Here is a 22,725-nt window from a genome sequence, read left to right as displayed (position 1 = left end):
GACATTTTGTTGCAGACCTATTTAATCTTTAGTCAAATTATTCAGCCCTTTTTCTCTCCATGTTCCACTTAGCAAACATCAGACATGTACAGTGCCTCCAGAAAGTATTCACCTTCGCCAGGAATTCATTCTCTTTTGGCTGTATTGCATCAGCGGATTTGGGTATAAAAGAATTACAATTTTTTATTTTTTTTTGCTGATCCTTTTGAAGTAACTCTACAGAAAAAAAAATTATAAATCCCTTAAAAAAGTATGAAATTTCAAAATTGCACGCACATGCATCGAATCACCTAGATGTTATAATAAAAACAATTATTTATATACTCAAAAGTCACAAACTACAACCTCTACCATACTGCAAAAGCATCACTTTCTGTCAATAAAACCACTTACAGGTCCCTGTTCGGTTGAGCATAATGCAAAAACACAGACAATTATTTATCATTCTGATCTGGAATTTCTGAAACTACAAACCATGTGTACATGAAGATTAAAATGGCAAGTAATTTTCTAGTTTTACTATCAACAACAGTGGATATACCTATATAAAAAATAACAGTATTTTACAAACACCTGGTTGCATAAATGTTTACAGCCCTTAATAATAGGGGCATGTAGCTGTGCTCAGAACAAATCCCCCAATTCTAGTGCTTAAAATAATTATCAGGTGTGCGATTATTATGCCTGCCATCAATGACTAAAAATGAGAGTTTTGCATTTCCTTCCACATGAAAGCTTATAAAGCATATACAGTATCTTATTGTCAGATGATATTAATCAGGAGAGTGGCACAAAATAATTCAAATTGCATTAGATGTAATATAGAACAATATGAAGGCTATGTATTGTATCAAGCACCACAGTGACAATAACAAAAAACAGGATGTCCCTCAAATATTGATGAAAGTACAACACGACAACTTATCATTGAGGCTGCCATGAGCTGTCCAACATTAAAGTGCTGCAGAAATATCTGGAAATGACTTGCCACTGCCAGCATGTGACAACAATATTTTATGTTGTTTTAAGCTGGTTGCTATATATTAAATGTAAAAATTTAAATGTTAAAAAAAATTCACAAAATTCTACAATTTGCAAAAACACTCGATATCCAGTATATAAAAAGTCTTCCCTTCTGTAGAATCTACTTGTTTACTTTATCCTTATTTTCCTCTTTGGCTTAAACAGGAAGCAGCTCCACCTAGTCCTTCATTAAACTAAACCCCTACAGACGGAAAAAAAGATGTAAACACAGCCTCAGCGATGCTGTTTATGGCTGCAAACTCACAGGAATCTCACAAGGTGTGAAAAAACCCCAGCTCACTGATTTAAATAACACACTTTCTGCTTTTATTTTTTGTCTGTGTGCTGCCATATTGTCCTCAGATTCAGAACTTTGACTATAATAATGACTATAATTTTAACACAAATTCATGACACTTGCAATGTGAGCCAACGCAGCAAGTTTGAAAAAGGTCTACAGACGAGTCCTATCTGTATAAACCATATGGTCTAATATCATGTATGTGTATATGGTGAAGAGATTCTCAAAGCTATGACAGATGTACATGATGGCAGGAGACCATTTTGGAAACTGAGGAAAAAACTACTTGGGGAAGAATGTTTTAATGGTGCTGTGGTAAAAAATATACGGCATTAATTATAAATATTGCGTCACATTTGCTAGTCGTGATGTTAGATTTCTAAAGCAGTAGGGTGTAGGCGACATCTAGAGAGAAACACGCACGAGATTGCCAAACACGCAGAGACACACAAACATGCACAAAAATACATGGACACAGAGAGAGACAGAGAGAGAGAGAGAGAGAGAGAGAGAAAAAAACAGAGACAGACAGAGAGAAAGAGAAAAACAGACACACAAAGAGTAACTGCCACACACGGAGTCACAAAGAAAACCAGATAGAAAACCAGATGTAGAAATAGAATAAAGAAAGGGGGTGGGGGTCACAAACACACACACACATACATATATATATATATATATATATATATATATATATATATATATATATATATATATATATATATATATACACATACAATATATATATATATATATATATATATATATATATATATATATATATATATATATATATATATATATATATATATATATACACACATACACACATACATACATACACACACACACACACACACACACACACACATACACACACACACACACACATATATATATATATATACACATACACACATATATACATATCAGCCACACGCAACAAATAAAATAATATAGAGATAAATACACACACAGACACACACACACACACACAGACACAGACACACACACTTGTGGAATCTACGCATATACTGGTGTCATCCCCCAGGCTCTTTACTGAGTGCCAGAATCCACACCATCACCAGGACACCAAACAGAGAGAGTGAAAACAGAGAAAGGACACGGGGGAATAAAAGCTCAGAATAAAGGTATGTAAATCAGTCAAACCAAAGAGCAGTAAAATACTCTGTCCCTTTGTGTCTAGCGTGCCCTCTTTCACTCGCATCCCAGTTTCTTTCCCTTTCATGCCACCACATATTACTGTACATGTCACAGGCACTACAGAAGTTCATATGCACCATTTATTATCCATTACTGAATGTATAATCTTTACACTAGAAAACTGTTCAGATGTTAATTTTCTGTAGATTTCTTTTTTTATTTCCTTTTAAATGATCTGATAGCACTGCTTCCCTATCAGTGCTTTTGCTTTCTTCGTAATGCTATCAAAATCCTTTCATAAACATCTGAAGTAATGTAATGAGTGCTGCTGTGTCCCTCTGTGTTCCGCTTTTGAAGTTAAACAGCTTTCAAGTTTTCACAACTTCCCAGCTCGGAGCAATCTCCACAGAAGCTAGCTAAGAAGGACACTGGTGCCATGACCCTCCCAAGACATTTACCCATATGAAAGAATTCACACATTTAGTTTGATGAACCAAACCCACTGAGAACTGGGGATCTGAGAATTCTAGCATAAAGTTCAATGGTGTTTTTAAATAAAATTGCTATAGCCTTCAAACACCGCAGTTCAGTGTGTGTGGGACAACAGCACCCATATTTTATTTATAATAGAACATAAAAAAGAAAGAAAGGTTTTAAATTTGACGGCTGCAACAGGTCTCAAAAATAGCTGGGAAGGGGCAACTAAAAGTCTAGAGAAAGTAAGAGTTACATTTACATTACAATAAAACAGTTGGAAAAAATTTTGCTTTTTAATTAGGTTATTTGAAAACAGGTCATATTGGGTATAAATACTGTATCTTATAGAGACAAAGTCTCTCAGAATTAAAGATGGGCAGAGCTTCACCAATCTGTGAAAGTCTGTGTCTACAAATTTGGAACAATTTCAGAATAAATGTTCAATATAAAATTGCAAAACAGTTTAATATCTCATTAATTACAGAAAATAACATCATGAAATGTTTCAAAGAATCTGGAGAAATTTCTATTCACAAGAGACAAGGGCACAAACCAATACTGGATGATGAGTATACTGCATGAAACAAAAAACACAACAAAGAACACCCAGAACTGTTGAGCAGCTAGAATCCTGTATCAGACACAAATAGAATAACATTTCTCTCTCAACACTTCCTCTCATTTCTCATTCTCCTCAGTTCACAGATGTATACAGATTGCTATATTCTTATTTTATTATAACTACATGTCTACATGCTGTTTTTGCACATTCATCTAACTACTGCTATTGCTGTTTTGCACAACCTTTTGTGTTTACATTTTGTGTTTATGTACCAGTACACTCTTGTATACAGTTCTCTTTTGCACATTGTACTGTATAACATACAGGAGGTTTACAGGCGGTGCTATTATGTGTTGTGTGTTTGTCCTACACTGTCTTGTCTTGCACTGTTTGCGCCAAGTTGCACACGATGCACTTTATGTGGCGAGGACAACTTACTTTAGTCCTTAGCTCAGTTTTCTTGTAGCTCCATGTTGCTTTATGTTGTTTTATGTAGCACCAGGGTTCTGGAGAAACGTTGTCTAATTTCATTGTCTACTGTATCAGCTATAGGTTGAAATGATTCTTGGCTTGACAATGGTAAACATGGCACTGTTCCTAATCTTTTTAGACATGTTGCAGCCAATAAGTTTAAAATTACCTTATTTTTGGTATATATCCTCAATTTTAATTTGATGAAGGGTTTTTTGTAAATGGGATATGGATTTCTGAGAATTGCAAATCATTGCAAATCATCATTTTATTTATTTTACACAGTGTCCCAACTAGAGGTCGACCTATGTGGGTTTTTCTCTGGACGATGCTGATATTTAGAAACCATGGCAGCCGCTGGCTAATATATGATGCAGATTTATTTGGTTTGTCCGGTTTTCTTTTTTTTCCTCCTTTATCTTATAAAATCTAACAGTTGATTAATAAGATCTCTTTAATCGGGTTTTGGTCCCCATGCCTACCTGTAGCCTAAACTACGGCTGGTTGAACCAATGAATATATCATGTGAAGCTAGATTAAGAATGAATGATAAGAACTCAAAGCCCGGCAATTAATTAGAAAAATGCAAAATTAACTGATTAATCGTTCAACCGCTAGTCCCAATTTCTTTGGAATTGGGGTTGTAATAAACACAGAACCAAATTTTTGTTTCCCAGCAGATATGCCGAACCCACACATGAACTAAATTTCCTATTAGCCAGAGCACATTTTATTCGTGTCATGTTAATAACACCTGTGTCCTGTATTTAAGCTCACCTCACTCCTCTCAGTCTGGCACACATTTGTCATTCATGTTTCAGGTTGTGGATCTTCTTTCCTCACCTCGTTATTCTGTTATTTTCCCCCGTCTTCATATTACATGACAATTTTTTTTATTGTCATTATTACATGCTGATGATGGAGCTAATGTGCTTATTATATATCTGCGAAAGGATATCACAATTTAAAAAGTGAGGTGACAATTTTTCACATTAAAAAAAAGGCACATTTCCTGCATGGTCTAGAAATTAATATCACAGGCGAGCATGCAATTTTTGCTAGTCAGTAACAGCACAAGCTAGCTGTGGACTGATGTTAGCCTGGGTGTTCTTGATAGTCATGTATCTTTTAAAGTGTACTATTTAAAGCCTTTACTCCGGCTAGAAAGGGGCTTTGCTAGGATTCTTACATAAGGGGTACTCTTTTATTTTCACCTTCTTCCATTCATATGCATGCGAATGCTAGACTCTGGAAACGAAAGTTTGCCGTGTTATAATAAAAGTTTGAAACGTTTGAAAATACAAGATGGACGAAGCTCTCACTGTTTAGAAACAGTTTATTCTAACCGATTGGTATTTTAATTTCTTTAATGTTTTCTCCCTTCTTTCCTTTCTGTTACTTCTTTTTGGCAACACAAATGTACAATTATTTGTTATGCACCTGAAACTAAGAGAGAAAAAGAGACTGAAAGAGATTGTGTGTGTGGGTGTGTGTTTGTGTGAGAAAGCAAGAAGTAAAGTGGCCTCAATAATGCACACACAACAACTTCACATGAGGTCTTTGTATGTTGCAGTGAATGTCCAAGAGAACATCAGTTCCAGCAAACCAGAGTTTCTACAAGCAATTCCCACACATTCCAGCAACACTACAGCTCACTCAAACTCTCACAAACACTCGCATCAGATCAGATCCTTATATCCTAGCTTTATTTCTGGAAATAAATAAATAAATGTAAAACATGTAAAAATTAAAATACAAATTTGAAAGATGATCAACCGATTCGTATTTACGCCTTAAAAGGCTCAACTTACATTTAAATAAAATAAAATATAAGTCACATAATGAGTAATATCTCATTCGAGCATACAACTATGCAAAATGCATAAAAGCCTTAAAGAATCTGATAGTCAATTACATTTTCTCCTCCCACACAGAGACTGACTGTATTTGCACATTTTAATCACCTCTGATCTAAGGAATTTCATAATGCCTCCAGTGTGATTTCCTCGCTGCATTCCCCAGCAGCACTACTAACTTTCTCAAAGATGTGCCGAATACTAAAATGTGCTTCAACACTATGCTTCCACTTCTGTGACTGCATCACTCTGTAGCTCTGCTCCTCCTGTTAACGCATGCTTTCCATCTTCTAAACTGATAGACTTGAATAATTTTCGAATAAACAACCGATAACTGGAAATGGGAAAACATTTTTTTGTAGATTTTAATTTAAAAATCAATTTTCCGCCAAGGTTGCACAGTATATATCTAAACTGAGACACGAAGAGGGCGTTTTAGAGGTAACAACAGCACACAGGGGAAATCCAAACATCTCAGCTGCAGACTTTGTGAATCTGCTGTGCCATGTTAGCAATGCTGATTGGTTAAGAAGGGAAATACATCCTGATAGACTGGACCTGAATACAAACCTGTACCACCTCTAAGCATAAAGCAGTTAGAGGTATTGGCAGAACAGGATGCAAGATTTTAAGCATTTACTTGATCAATAACACAAACATTGACATGACATTAAATTCATGGAGAACCATGATAACAGAATAAAAGCAAAGAATCATTTGTGAAATATTGCCACATATTATCCATATCCATCCAATCAAACTGCCAATTCCCCTTAATAAAAACTAGAGCTGCAACAACTAATCAATAAAATCTATAATAATCGTTAATAAAATTCGTTATCAAAGAATGCCTTTATCGGTTAGTTGGGCTGCTAAAGTTTCGGTTTCTCGTGACGGTAAAAGAACACAGCCGTGTGCGAAAATGGCAAACATTACAGGGTCAACCAGCAGCAGGAACAAGTGTTCATCCCAAGTCATCCAAGGCATGTGAGCATTTTATATTAAAATCAATAAAGAAGACTGTAACCTGTAAGTTATGCAAAGTAGAGCACGTGAAAAGAAAACACACTGGTGTCAGGGATGAAGGTGAAACATCAGCACGGTAAGAAAAAACTGTAATAATCCTCATCATGTGAAAATGGTGGCGTTTAATAAAGTGCTATTGTGTATTGTGTACGACACAGTAATGGATTCAGTCAAACCGGTGCAAACAAACACTAAATCTAAAAGCAGCAAATGTACGATTAATCGATTATCAAAATAATTGTTAGTTGCAGCGCTAATAAAAACCACAGTCATTGGATTCTATTGTATCTTTTTATAAAGACTTTCATTTTCTCTAGTTTCTAGTATACTGTAATATTCAGTACTACCCCCTTCAGCAGATTTCACAGTCTTCCCATGTTATATTTGTAGCCAGCTTAAATTTTTCAAGATTTTCCTGCACTTTTATTCTAAATGCTTCTAGTTCTATTCTTGGGGTGCTTTGCAAGGTTCTAAAACCATTTCAAAAACCTCAGCTTGTGTTTCTTGGTTGACATGGTAGATGGTGGGCTTTCTGGGATGTTTCAGATCATTGTCCTGTTGTAGAAGTCTCATTTCATGAAAACATTATATGCTGTCAAAATGAGCTACTATTTACTGGAATCCATTTTGCTTGTCCATGCGATTCCTGTGCCACCTGTGCTACTACACAACCTTTAAGTAGAACATCTCCAACCAATACGATTTTAATTAAATGGCACTTCCTTTATTTATTTATTTTTTGTAACAATGATTGTAATTTTTTTCTTGATGACCTTTACATGCTTATTATCTTATATCATCACAAAGTCTATGGTCCTGTCTAAGAGACAACTTACTGTTGTTTGGTCTTTCTAATCGGTATGCAGGCAGTTCTATCAGGTCTTCCAGATTTTGCCTTGACATCTGCAGTTCCTCTTAATTGTCTTTGATAGCAACATTTTGCACAGTGGAAATTTTAAAGTGGAAGAGCTTTGATATTTTTTGTAGCTTTCCTCTGCTTTGTAAGCCTCAATTGGCTTCACAGCCAGATCCTGCACCAGCTGCTTAGAGGAGCCCATGGTTGTTAAAGGCGGCTTTTTTTAGACTTTTAGTTTTAAGACACAAATGTTTATTTCATAATTCCAATTTGTGACCTGCCTAGCAAGTTGTAATGAGCCAAAAAAAGGGTTAAGATCTGAGATGTCACGATTGAAAGGGCGTCAAAACCTTTGCACATGCCACAATAGCAATTTATTTTTTTATATTTTATGCTAATCAAATACAAAGTAAGGATTTTTTTTTACTCTTTTTTTAATCCAACAATCCAAATAAGTAATGTGATCAGGAGAATTGACTGTATCCAGAGGTTGTGCTACAGTTACTCATTATCAGAATCTTAACAAGCTGAAGGAACTAGACCCTGAACAATTTGAAAAAAACAGGTAAATGTCAATCATATAACCAAACAAATAAAGAAGTCAGTCCATCAGTTTAGTTCTTACTAGTTCAACAAGAGGAAAAAAGGGAAAGCCATGCTACGAAGAGAACACAATACTTTGAACACATTTTATATTTGTGCATGAAGCATAATCGCAATTTATACAAAAATATATAGTAATTGATGATAAACTTACACAATAAAAATGGCCTTGACTAAGAGTTGATTACTGCAAATGTAAGTTGTGTTTGTTTTGTGTTCCAAAGTCAGTACTTGAAAAATATAGAAAATATAACAGCTCAGCTGTTGTGAAGTGTTGGTGAAGTCTGAAGTAAAATTTGCTATTGAACTCCATTTTCAAGTCTCTGTACTGTTGTAAAACATGACTAACTAGATCTGCTGACAGTTGATTAAAGAATGTGGAACGTTCCAATCCACACCCTTTCAACATAAAGGAGGAACTGTGCATAAGTAAACAGTTGGAAAGGTGAGGAAGACAAAGCATAATACAAGAATATAATACAATGAACAATCTGAACAAATCATCTTGGTGAACAAAAGTCACTGGGGTGATTTGAAATGACCACTGTAAATTTACTTGCATTTGCATTTGACCTCAGCATATTCCACAGACGCTCATTTGGATGGAGAAAACAGAGGCAAAGCCAACACCATAAACCAAGTCATGTTCCTCAAACTATTCCTGTACAATTTTTTGCAGTGTAGCACAGCCATGATCTTTCTGAAAGAGGCCACTGCCAGTAGGGAATCCCAAAACCATGAACAACATTTTTTAGGTAGATGATAAGTGACAATTTACCACAACATCAATATCATATGGCCTCATACTGCATTTAAAGTCATTTTTTTGTTGTTGGTTTTTTTTTTTTTTGCTAATTCATGTTATGTGAAAAAAAGAAATTAAGATCTCTACTTTGAATGATTAGTAGTAACAGCACATTTATTAGTGCAAACAGGTAACAAATAAATGTCAAGCAGATTTTCAATAACAATCAACAGTACAATGAGAAAAAAAAAAACAACACTTTTACAAGCCTTTCTGTTCCACTGTAAATCTCTACCCCATCTCATATCAGCCACTTTGCCAGTGCTCGGATTCAATCTGCCCTTTGTCCAGCTGAAAGTGAAAATAAAGCTCATGATGCAGTACAGAGCTTGCTCTTTAAAGCAAAGGCCTGCTCTATGCAAATGCACACAGAGTAGCTCAAATGGCTGCCTGCGCTCTCACTTATCTAGCAAAGTGTGAAATTTCACATCTGATGCATAGTTCCGCTAGAAATCATGACAGGAATTCGACCACTCTATTACAACACAATGCATGTGACGCAGTGTGAATGACCTGTTGTGAGTAAAAACAAAGGAGTCATCATTTCCTCTGACTGGCCATATTGGGAAAATGACGTCCTAGCTGATTAACACTCCCACACAAACTCACAATAGCAATCCCAGAACACCAAGAGAGTCGTTGCTGGTCTCTTATTCAGATCTGAGGTCATATCAAAATGCTAACTATAGAAGGCATCTTTTTTCTCCACGATTAATGTTATTTGTATTTAACCAGTTTAAAGCTATATATGGCTACTACCATTGGCCAGCGGAACTAAACAAATTGTCAATGTGAAAAAATTAAAGAACTCCCTGGTTTGAGTTTATGTATCAGGACATAAAAATCATGTGGTCCTTATCACTTCTTAGAATGAGTTAAATACAACCTCAGATGAACAACATGACATATTAGATTGTCAATTTTTATTTTGCAGAAATCAAGCAGAACTGGAGAAAGCATGTCTGAAAAACTAAATACACATGATGATTCAGTAGCTTGTAGAACCACCTTCAGCAGCAATAACTTGAGGTAATCCTGTTCTTTATCACTCTCCCACATCAGTATGGCTCACTCTTCTTTACAATGTTACTTCAGTTTGTTGAAATTTGTGGGCGTTTGTTTATGCACAGCTCTTTTAAAGTCTGGACCTTGCTTGGGCCACTGTAACATCTTGATTCTGTTCTTTTCCAACCATTTTGTTGTATATTTGCTGCCATGCTTGCAAGGGTTAAACGTCAGACCTCACATTTACATAATCTAGATTACTTTGGAATACAGAGTTCGCAGACAATTCGATGACAGCAAGTTGCTGAGGTCCTGTGGCTGCAAAGTAGTGCAAATCATCACCCGTCCACAAACATGCTTAAGAATTGACTTTTATTATATACTGATAAGTAAAACCATAGAATTCAAAAAGGATGTACCTTCATTTTCACACAAACACACATGTGGCTTTAACTTTGTAATAACAGGTAAATGCCAGTCATGAACCAAACAAATAAAGAAGGCATTCCAAAAGCTGCATATAGCTGGAAAACTCAGGTTTTCCAATACCTTTGTCTATATGGTGTACATTTATGTATATATGATATATCTGCTATTGACATACACATTATATTATATATATATATATATATATATATATATATATATATATATATATATATATATATATATATATATATAAGATCATCCGATTTCCCAAAATTAGTAGTGCTTGTTAACTGCTAAATAGCTATCTCATGTTCAGTGACCGATAAAGAGCTATAAATAAACAAAAAAAATATGTAGCAGTTACTGATTGACTTCTGAAGCTCGGGATGCTGTGAGAGTCTGATTGGTTCCAAAATGTGTAAGTTTAAGATGTGAGTCAAGGTCATTACCATTTCAGTGATTAGCAGCTGGTTATGAGGTTCCGCCCCATAAAAGGTTTTCCAATAGTCACATTGAGAAGTTGTGCATTAAGTTAGTATAAGTAAGCCACAGTTCACCTGGACATGAGCCAAAAATTTACGCACTAAAAGCCTGCTGTCCAATGAGCATTAATCTTTCCACCCATTAAAACACAGTGCACTTAAATCTGTCATAGGATGCCACAGAAGCTGTGAATCAGCGTAGTTCTATCAGTGCCATGTCAGGGGCTTTAAAGGGGATTTTCACACCAGCAGAACTCTCCATTAAAATCAGTTTGGTATTTAAATGAACGGTCTGATGTTGCAGTGAGATATTTAATTTAATAAACACTGGTGTAGAAACATTTCGTTTCCACATATTATAATGATATTTAGGAGAGGCTAGGTCTCACATTTACTGATTGTCTGTGCGGACACGTGCCCTTGAGTCAATGCTGATATAATGGCAACTGGATGGTACTTACTATCTGGAGTTTTCATAGCAGGGTACAGAAAAAATTGTCAGTGCAATTAACACCTAGACTCTATACCAATGTGACCCAGTGTGGGAGCCTTATGTGGGACCTGAAGCAACAACCTTGAGAGGGTTAAGAGTCTCAGCTTAGCACAAAGAAAACAGAGATATGTTCCTACCCAACCAAATAATGAGCTTTGTGTGCAACCCGTTTTTCCACTTTAACCAATCTAGCCTCAATTAACTACTATTTTTTCTGTTCTTTCTATATGTTCAGGTCATGTGACTGAACAGGCAACCTTAGTTCTCTTTATCCACTATTAGTGTCTACATTGCAGTGAGAGGATTAAATTCCTGACATAATCAGGCCAGAAGTTAAGAACAAAAATAGACGGTGATCCTGTTCTCTGGCCCAAGAACCAGTCTGCACCTGAGCCCCAATAAAAAAAAAAGTCTTCCCTGTTCTCACTCATGTCACAGAATAACCAGAGTTTATACCTTTTCATCAATGCACAAAAACTCAAACAAAAACCAAAAAGAAATGCTTCTTAATAGCCAGTCACAGCGGTTGAAGCCTGAAAGGTTAGGCACAGTTCATCTTTAAAATTATGAGCTCGTAAGATCTAACATTCTCACGTTCAAGTTGCTCATCACAAGTATGTAATATTGTGGTGGTATGTTTTAATGTCCTAAATATGTCCTTCTGTTTAATGTTAAATTAGCACAGGATCTCAGTATAAAAATACACTTTTACCCAGAACCTACTACACAAACAACACTGTGAAGACCTTCAAATCATTTCTTCAAACAAGAACTACTTCAGACATTTGAACTTGTTGTGACCCTGTTTTTAAAATCTTATTGGTTCGTCTGCTGCTACACTGATAAATCCATGTAAATCCTACAAACATTCAAATACTTATTTTTAAGAATATTGTACCTAATAGAAGCAGAAATGTGAAAAGAATGTGTCATAACCATATCTCTGCATTAAGAAGACTGTCCACCAAAAGCCAGTGATGGGAAAAGAAAGGCAGAGGAGGACAGGTAACTCTTAACTCTTCACTCCACCACCACCACCGCTTCACTGTAAGGATATTGTTCTCAGGGTAATTATCATTGTTGAGTTTCGGCCAAACGCATTTTGCACCAAGGCCAAAAGCTACATTTTGGTCTCATCAAACCGGAGAACCTTTTTTAAATGTTTGCTGAATCTTCAACATCCCTTTCAGCAAAATTCTAATGAGTTCATTAGGAAGCTTAACCCCAACTTAGAAAGCAGTTCCTAACTGTCACTGTTTGTCAGAGTGGAGATAGTGCTTGTTGGGAGTCAATGTGGAGAGAAAAATGGGGTGTTAATGAACCATGCAGGCAAGATGTTGTGGAAAAATTTACAGATGGCTTGGGGGTGATATTCTGTCCTTGAGACTGGTTTTGTCCATGCTGTGGTGAATATCAAAACCACTCCCCTGCTTGAAAGTGACAAAGAACACAATGTGTGTGTGTGTGTGTGTGTGTGTGTGTGTGTGTGTGTGTGTGTGTGTGTGTGTGTGTGTGAATGCATTTATCACTTTGTTGGGACAAATAATAAGAATAATAAGAAAACATGATCGTTTTGACCTTTTCTGGACATTTACCTGATCCCTATTAAGACAAAATTGAGACAGAATATATACATTAACATGCCTACATATAGACAAACACAATATGAGCCGCTGACAGATAATGTGAATAGCATTTATTTTCTTATTATCTCATATAATAATGAATTAAGCCAGGGGGTAAAGAATGGCTACCACTTTCTAAGTATAACATCAGCTTTAACTTGCAATTTAAGGTTTATATCTTTCTGTGGGCTGTTTCATTGTACACCCAGTTCCTGTTAAAATGTGTTAGCTTTCTAGATTACGTGCTACAAAGCAGATTTGTTCAGTACAGCCCAAATGAAATGGACATTTTATTAGTTTTATTAGGGGTTCTATTTTAGACGTTTATATGACGGTTTGTTGGTTTTAGTGCACCCCCAGTGCCGGTACCAAGCTCAAATAAATTCACAAGGGTTGTGTCAAAAATGCCATCTGTAGTAAATCCTGTGCCAAATCTAAAGTGTGGATGGTCTGCTGTGGAGATCCACCCAAAATTGTGGAACAAGAAATGACATTTTTTTTGGTTTAAAACCTAACATTTTGTATAAAGCTGTAAGTAACTTTACATATCAATACTACTGCTGCTAGCTGAAGTTTAATAAGCTGGATGGATATAATTTACTTTGAAGGCAAGACTGCATGTATTACTGCATGGCTCAGCATGTTAGTACTGAGACAGACTTTGAAAATGTGTTTCCAAACAATGCTAAGTCTACACAAAATTCTAACATTTGTAGCATTGAATAAAATACTAAAACTCTGTAAAATCACTGTTATTGTGTGTGCAATCATATCAGACTTTCTTGTCGTAGTAATATAGTTAACAGTCTGCTAATTACCTGCTAAGAAAGCCTGATATGCTTTTTTATTTTATCAGTTACATAAGAAGGGATTTAATGTGTACTGTAGGTTTAACATGGTTTTCCATCATCCCATATTGTATTATAATAAAAGACCATATAAGGTGAGTCTCTTTAGTAACCAGGCCTTTGAAATCAGCTATTTTATTCTGTTTAGAATAGACCAAACACTAAGAATATGGTTATATGGATCATCTACAAAACAATAAAATAAAAATAACTACAATTTATAAATACTGATTGTAAAACTGTACTTTTTTGGATTGCAGCAATATTACTACAGCTACTAAGTACATAGATACTAATAGTACCAATAAAGTCAACTTTCCATGTAAGCCAGTCCTAATTAAGTTTTTGTGCACATATGTTTAATATTTTGGGTAATCTTTGTGGGTGTTTTTGTCCTACTATGAAAGAGGATAAAAGCACAATGTGCACCCATTTGCTTCTATTTACATATACATTACTGGTTAAAGTCTTGGATGTTAAATTGTGCCTATCTTCTCATTCATCAGTGAACCACTGCCGATGCACAATGCTCCAATTTTCTCAGCTCTAAACTCAGCAAATGAACATTTGTGTGCGTGTGTGTTTCTGACTGAAAATCCTATCTTCAAGTGAAACGGGATCTGAGCAGAGGCAAGGCTTCCAGGTATGTAAGAGCAGTTTTTAAATGTTAGAGAGGTTAAGAGAGGCTAAGAGAGGCTGTTTTTCTTGTTTTCACTGGAAGGTAAATTACACAGAATTGTTACTGTGGTGTTTAAGTAACAAAAGCCCAAAAAATGTCCTTTTGGCTTAATCTTTATCCAATTTTTCTCTTTTCATTTAGAGCAAATTACTGTTTAGCTAATTTATGATTATGAATAAAAGAATGACCGAATAGTATTAAAAATCAAATCTGCTAAATATACGATTTCATTCCGAATACAAGACACGCCACATTCCAACACAATTGCAAAAGTTTGTGGAATGGTCACAAATATACACAAACTTAGCAGTGTTATATCTTGTTTTGTTTTTTTAAGAATAAACCTTACCCTAGCTGGCCAATGATATTTGAGGTTACAGTCAAGCCAGTTGGGCCAGTCCACTGTTGTCAACAAGAGTAAGTTCGAGAAGAATCAATAGTTGAGAAAAGAAACAGCTCCTGACTGTGGGGAATGATTGTGCTTGAGCAAACAGATTTTTTTTCCTTGTGCGCCAGAGCTTGTATTGCATGCACTGTAGATATATTGCACACAAGAGGATTTAAAGCACTCCCACACCAGTACAGTTATTTTGCTCCAGTGGTTGTAATTCATCACAAACCATTTCAATACCATCATCAAGAACAATTCACCACTGCCTTCTTACGATTTCTAGCTAATCTGAATAAATGTACAAAGCTTAGTTTTAAAAAGTTGTTCGCACTATGGCCTCCACATGTCAACAAATTAGGCAATAAGAGGCAAAGTTTATAATAGTTATATCCTGTAGTATCCTTGTAGTAGCGTATTTTCCGGACTATAAGCCGCTACTTTTTGAAATGCGAATCATTCGTCACGCTGAAAACAACCGGGCATGAAAAAAAAAAAAAAAACGCACTTCACCTGTGTTCTGAGCTGCACGGCATCGGGAGAAAAGCTTCACCGATGGTGATTTTTAAACACACGACGATGCCAAAAGAAAAACTCTCAAGAGAAATTGTTGTGAAAGGAAGGAGGAAGACAGTGAACAATGACTTTCTTGGTAGGCTGCTGTTTAGATATAAGCCGTGTAACAGGCACTGTCTTTCATTAAAGCCTGTGTAAAGTTCATTAGTTTCAGTGTAGACACCTGCGGCTTATAAACAGGTGTGGCGTATTTATGTTCAAAATAAACATCTTAAAATTCAGTAAAATTCAGTGGGTGTGGCTTATATTTGGGTGCGCTTAATAATCCGGAAATTACGGTACATTATTTTTTTGTGTTCATCACTCGAGGTCCCTAATGTTACTCATGTCATCTTTCCTCTTACTGGTAATTATGTCACCTGTGTTTCATTTCACAATATTTATTTAAATTGCCCTGTTTCTTAACTTCTCTGAACTATGTTTAGTTTTCCTAAATGTCTCGAGAAAAAAAGTCCTGTTGATCTTTCCAGTTGTTTATTGTGCCTATGTGATTTTTCCTTTTCTGCCTTTATTGCTTAAATATCTTTTCAAGGAGATAATCTGTGGCCTTACCTATATAATTAGTTCTGTATTTACTGAATGATAACATTTGCTTTTTTCGATTTTGTGTTTCCCGTTGATGATTTGGAGTTTCATTAAACTATGTTAAAAATTTAACAGCATCTCCTGTAACTCGTGGCTAAAATGTCCGACTTTCATGCCATGACCCAGGTTCGGCTCTTGGCCCTAACAATAAATAATCTAAGACGATTCTACTGAAACATTCTTTATAATAAGCACTGCGTCCCTAGTGGGAGGATACATATGAATTTTCAAAGTTGAGATCTTCGCTTGCTGACTATGTGATTGACGCAGCGCGCATGCACCAGCTAAGAATAGCACAGATCTATATTAATCAAATAAAAATTCCAACAGCATAATATCAAGCCATTCACCCCATCCGCCACGCCATCCATATCATATTCTTGATTTCAATTGAACACGTGTTATTTAATGTTAATATTAATGGACGTATGAAAAACTGGTATTGTGGGTGCAGTTAAAGGCTGCTTTAATAAGTGGCACAAAACGTTTTCCTAGGGCTTTTGTGTTTCAACCAAAAACTGTGTACCAGTGTTGAATGTGCATGTGATATGCCATAGGGTCTCAAGCTGCCTCCTAAAAATGAAAAAAGCTCTTCAGTTAAAAGCTTTGAATCAAAAGAAACCATCAATCTGTATAAAAGAAGCGATTTGTTACTGCCCGTTACACTGTTTAAAAAAAAAAAAAAAACAGTACTATTATTATAATAACTTTATTTCTATTTACAAATTGACATTAATTGCATAAATTAATTAAAAAGATTCCAATGTTTAATACTTCTACTCTTTATATAGATGCTTAAGTGCATTCAAAATCAATTATTTTTGTTCCACGACTCAAGCTGAGATTGTAAAGGAGCAATTTGAACCAGCTTACATTTAAGCATAGTTGTACTTTTTATTCTTGGTGTAATTTGTCCATTACTCACTAATAGTTTATACACAAAAGGAAATAGAAATAACACAATTCAAATGGGTGTATGTGTTGTGTATCATGTTGTGCAAGTCATATTGTAATCTTACAATACAAGTACTGTATCAGAGAAAAAAAAAAAAAGTTCATCTTACAGAATGTAATATGGTGAAGGCTACCGTACAACAATCAGTTCTTTTGAGATTCATTTACTTAAACAACTGTAACTCATTATGGCTTATGTGGATTATCAGGAAACTTGAAAGTCACACATCGGACAGAATTGAACATTTATGGCGTTTGCCAAACAGACACCCCTTATCCAGAGTGGCACTAAAGTGCTTTGAAGTCTCTATCAATAAATACATGCTGATGCTGTTTCGATAGGTCACAGACAAAGAATAGCTTAAGAACTCCACTGGGAGGAAGTAAAGTTAGACAAAGACAAAAAAACTTTCCCAAGTGCTAATATATGCACGTCTGGAGGAGGTAGGCCTTTAGACATTGTTTGTAGGCTGCTAGTGACTCAGCTGTTTGGATTTTGAGGGGAAGTTCATTCCACCAACTAGGTGCTAGAACAGAGAAGGATTTTTAGGTAATATCCCCAGTTTGGGAGTCATAAAAAGAAAGAGGAACCAATGTTAGATAACTTTTTCCCAGCAAATGCAAGTTCTTAGTAACTGTAACAAATGTAGACTGCACCTTTGTACTAATGAATGATATTAATAATAGTAGTGACCAATAAATGATTGATGTAAACTGGTCAGCTGGGTCCTCTATTCACACAAAGTCGAGCACAGCTTCTCGAATATTTGTAGAGAGACGTCACTTTTTTGGTGCGATTCTATTGCTGAAACAAAAGAACCCACTCAAAAATTTATAAACAATTCATCCATTTAATGAACAGGGATCTCCATTTCCTTTGCTAATCTGGATGTGCATCTTCCAAATTCATTCTGTTAACAAGCATTGAAATGGTTTGTAGAAAAAAAATACACCATAATATATATATATATATATATATATATATATATATATATATATATATATATATATACACATACATACATTATATATATATATATATTATGGAGCATCTACTTTGCCACAAATGTGCAATCTAATCACTGTATAATAAGAGATATATTCAAAATGTTTCTTTCCAGTAATAGTCTGGCGCAATTTCTAGCTTGTTTTCACCCATTGTCCTTTACTAATGAACTTGTATCTGGAAACCCTAAAGCCCCTCCTGGTCAAGCATTTCTCTTTCCCGATTGGAGCCAGATTAGCGGGTAGGAATGTTTGCAATGATCTATGTCATCCATATATGTTTGCAATGAGAGCTGTGTCGTGATCAATTTGTAGCTGTTTTCCCCAAATCTTCAGTTCTTTCCTGCTAGTGAATTAATGTGTGTGTGTGTGTGTGTGTGTGTGTGTGTGTGTGTGTGTGTGTGTGTTTCAAATATAGCTGCAATTTTTTGTTTTCAAACTTCCTTCTTTACTCTTAATTTACTGGAAATAAGAAAATACTGACTCTTTTTTTGATGAGAAAAATGTGCTTGTTTTACAGATGTTTCTATCCCAAAACCAGAATTGTAACTGCTGTAACATGTAATATTTTCTTGACATACAAAAGCATGTTTAACTGCTATAGTTTCTTGTAATCAGTATTCTTTTGAAAACTGGTTATGATTTCATACACTCAGTATTCATTAATAAACACAGCCCAAAGGATGAGGCCTTGTCCCTTGTCCAACTCTGACGCAATGCAAGCCAGGAAACGAAAGAGAGGAAACATCAGTCCTTCAACACCAATAACTCAGATCACCTTACATAATACCACAGTGATGTGGGACAGGTCCAGCTCAGGGTTGCAGCAAAATAAACATTTAACAGCTTTAAAATCTTCATCCAATGGCGTATGATTTTCCAAATGTAACTACAGATATTCTATGAACAGATAAGACTATAGTTAAGGATGCATGATGGATAAAATACAGTATTGTGATTATTTTGCTAATTTATTATGCGGTGCAACAAATTCCCTATACACCAGTTGTATCAGTTTGCATTATTTAGGTAGCATTATACACCAAAACCCTATACTACTAATCATATTTAGACTATTGACATTAAAAACAATAAATGTGTATGCATTGGGGATAAGAGATCTATTTACATATTACATCCTTATGGAAAATCAGTACTGAAATATGGTAAAAGTGCTCTAGGTTAACAGCATTAATGCTCAAAATATTATATCTTGCTTCCCTGCACCATTAAATAGTTAAAAAAAATAATAATAATAATCAGAAGCAAAAATCAAAGCCCAGGCAAAGGGTTGACCTAAAATATACGTCCCTGTCGGCGGAATTCAGGAAATTCAAGAACGCATTTCATCATTCAGAGAATCCATTAAAATGGGAAATAAACGCTGGGAGAATTTGGAAAACCTGGACATTTCCAAAAACATTACGCAAGTATTTTTATATATAATATTGTGCTGATCGGAGTGGGTTAAATAGCTGCGAGTCATAGCCTACCTCCATGTATCCAGCCAAGCTAGGGACAACCATTCCCAAAATCAGGATAGTCAAAGCCGGGATTGATCCCATCTCCCAAACAGCTTTTCCGCTTCACCGCTGCTGAAAAGGATTTGTCACACGCGTACACCCGGAGCACTGTGTTCCCTTCGTGAATCGTCGATCGTTGGAAAATGTGTGTGTATTTTTCCCTCTTTTACACGACCAGCACAACAGAGCTATAAACCAGCCACTGCGTGTGTCTCGTCTAATCATGGAATGTACTGCGCCGTCTCCTGTCTGCCGTCCAATCAGCACTCCACCTACATGCCCATGCGCGCCCCCTACAGGCGGCTCGGCATTTAACCGGAAGTCGAAAGTTATTATCATAGCCTTAAATCATAGCATTAAATGATCCCTTTGTCACTCGAATCAGTATGTCCTTTTTTATGATTTTGTGCTTCATAATGTGAAATATATTAAGTCTGTCGTGGCCAATTATCATCAGTAGTAAAAACAAATCAATACCCAAGTTAAAAAGTGGTATTAAAGACTTTATTCAGCTGAAATAATGCCAGGCAGTTCTATAAAACCACTCAAAACACAGTCAACACACAATATTTATATACCTTCTTCATCTGTGTAACACCCAATTTGTTTTATTTTTCAATCGTTTTCTCATGCGCCACCATTCTATTCGAATGGCCAAGTTCTTTAAAATTAAATAAAATAATGGTGGCAGAGCCCGTTCATAACGTTCTTTTAAGTAACATGTGATTTATGTATGGCTGCTTTATGACCCTCTGTTCCAGAGCTGTTCACACCTAAAAAAAAAAAAAGAGAAATTTTGTGCTCATTGCTGCATCAAGTGTAAAAAAAGTTTAAAAGATGCATTCTACATAAGGTGAAGAGGTTCAATGTCTATCAAGACCTGCCAAGAGCAGATTGTAGTCCAGTGTAGAAATGACAAGGGACTGAACAAAGACACAGGCGGTATTTGTTCCGTCAACAGTCCGTTGTAAAAATGAGAAATGACCTAACCAACAGAAAGAGGATAGACTTAATGCATCCAGGTATCATAGATAAAAACAATCATGTGATCACATGCACTGGTTATTTATACAATTCAAACTAACAACAGTTTATTAATGTTTATAGGTTCATGTGCTAGCCCCCGTGGGAGAAGCTGAGAGAAGGTGATCAGAATCATCTTTTACCAGTGATATTGCTCCACATGTCAACTGTTAATGGCTGAATAGCACACAGGACACAAACGATTCATTCGGAAACATCACATCCACAGCCAAAATGCTTGGTTTCTCTGTGATATAAAGTAGGTTTTACCTGGTGGCCCGAACTTCTGAGGAATAGAAATGCTGTGACATGATTTGATTCCAGTGTGGCTATTTGTATTCTTGTGACATTGACATTATTCTGTAACATGTTCTTTTAATTTTATTCTTCACAATTTATTTAACATTCCAATGCTATTAGGCTGCTGTAGAAACATTGAATATTTGTTTTCGCTTTGGTGAATTTCTGTTGAGTTATTAGTAAATTAAATTTTACATTTGTTTTCTTTTTCAAGTGTTTTTGTCTCTGAGTCTTGCAGATTTTGTTGTGAACAGTTATGATTAAGATATTGTTCTTTTCTTTTCTTTTTTTTTAATTGCTGATTTTTCTGTTTGTTTTTTGTGTTCTGTTTGTTTTTATTTATTGCTTTATTTTTAGCTAAAAATATATGATCATAACTCTTCGTATGAACTGTCAGTGATTGACCAACTAGTAAGAAGGAAACCGGACAGATTATCGTGTGTGCTGACTGGCATTTTATGTAAAGTGTTATATTTAAATTTCTTTGTTTAGTTTAAGTGGAGTCACTGGTTGGAGTGATTAATCCCCTACTGCACATTTTTATCTCACTAGTTTACTGCTTTTTGTGTTGTGCTTGTAATGTGTGTTTGTGGTGCTGGTCACCCTGGGAGTCTGTCTATATCTGGTAAGGCTTTACTCTGTTTTTTTAGAGTTGTGGTCATTTTTATCAAATGTGGTCATCAATTAAAGTTAATATTTGTAATTAATATTTTGTATAAATATGTAATCATTTGCTTACCTCTTTAGGATGTGAAAAACATTAACAGTTTGATTAGGTTCTGGTGATTGACCTGGCCATTTTAAAACATTCCACCCATCCCCTGTTTGCTTTGTTTGTTTTGGCAAATAGTTGTGGCTCATTGTCCCGCTGATTAAGTTTTTCTTAATTAGTTTGGATGCGTTGCTTTGTAAATCGGCAGACAGAATGTTTCTGTAGACCTCACAATTAATTCTGCTGCTACCCTCATGAGTAACATAATCGGTCAAAGATTAGAGAGCCATTCCATACGCAGTCATTAAAGCCCAAGCCATAACGCAACCTCCACCATGCTTAATCAATCAGCTTCAATGTGTTGGATCATGAGCAAATCCTTCCTTCAAATTCCAATCAGGCTTTCTGATTCTTTCTGCTAATGAAGAAGAAGAAGAAGAAGAAGTCAAGAGGTTTTTTTGTCATTTCAACCATATATAGCTGATGCAGTACAAAGTGAAATGAAACAACGTTCCTTCAGAACCTGATGCTACATAAAACAACATAAAAAACAATCACAGAAACAGAAAACACAGGGCCAAGGACTAGTAAGAAAAATCCTTGCCCCATAAAGTGCATGTGTGCAACCTGGTGCAAAAAGACAACACAAGATAGTGCAGTACAACACAGGACAGTGCAAGACAAATACACAAAACACAAAATAGCTCTGCCAGTAAACCTGTCATAACGAGATAAAGTGAACAGTGGCAAAAGTGTGAACAGAATATTGTGCAAATGAGCAAATAGCAGCGATCGAGATAAAGTAACAGTAGCAAAAAAATGTAGACAGAATATTGTGCAAAAGAACAAATAGCAGCAATCCCGGACGATGTGCAAAAACGGCATGTAAACATTTTGTGATAATAATTGATGTGAGTGGTACTGAATCATGGGTGTGCAAAGTGTGTGATGTGT

At 35.7% G+C, this 22,725-nt stretch overlaps 1 protein-coding gene across 4 annotated transcripts in view; it reads right to left on the bottom strand.

The window, feature by feature from the left end:
* Positions 1–19,982, bottom strand: part of aplp2 (amyloid beta (A4) precursor-like protein 2) — a 53,508-nt gene extending 33,526 nt beyond the window's left edge. For 2 of the 4 annotated variants that reach the window (XM_046864093.1, XM_046864096.1), the window contains exon 1: positions 19,707–19,981. In XM_046864093.1, coding sequence (XP_046720049.1) covers positions 19,707–19,778 — 72 coding nt within the window. In that variant the 5' untranslated portion in view covers positions 19,779–19,981. Of the gene's footprint in view, positions 1–19,706 lie in introns of all 4 variants that reach the window. The other 2 variants (XM_046864095.1, XM_046864094.1) reach the window with 2 other exon arrangements.
* Positions 19,983–22,725: the final 2,743 nt, after the last annotated feature.

The sequence above is a fragment of the Silurus meridionalis genome, chromosome 13 (genome assembly GCF_014805685.1).
Source record: "Silurus meridionalis isolate SWU-2019-XX chromosome 13, ASM1480568v1, whole genome shotgun sequence".
Lineage (NCBI taxonomy): Eukaryota > Metazoa > Chordata > Actinopteri > Siluriformes > Siluridae > Silurus > Silurus meridionalis.
This window is presented reverse-complemented; position numbering and strand designations above follow the sequence as displayed.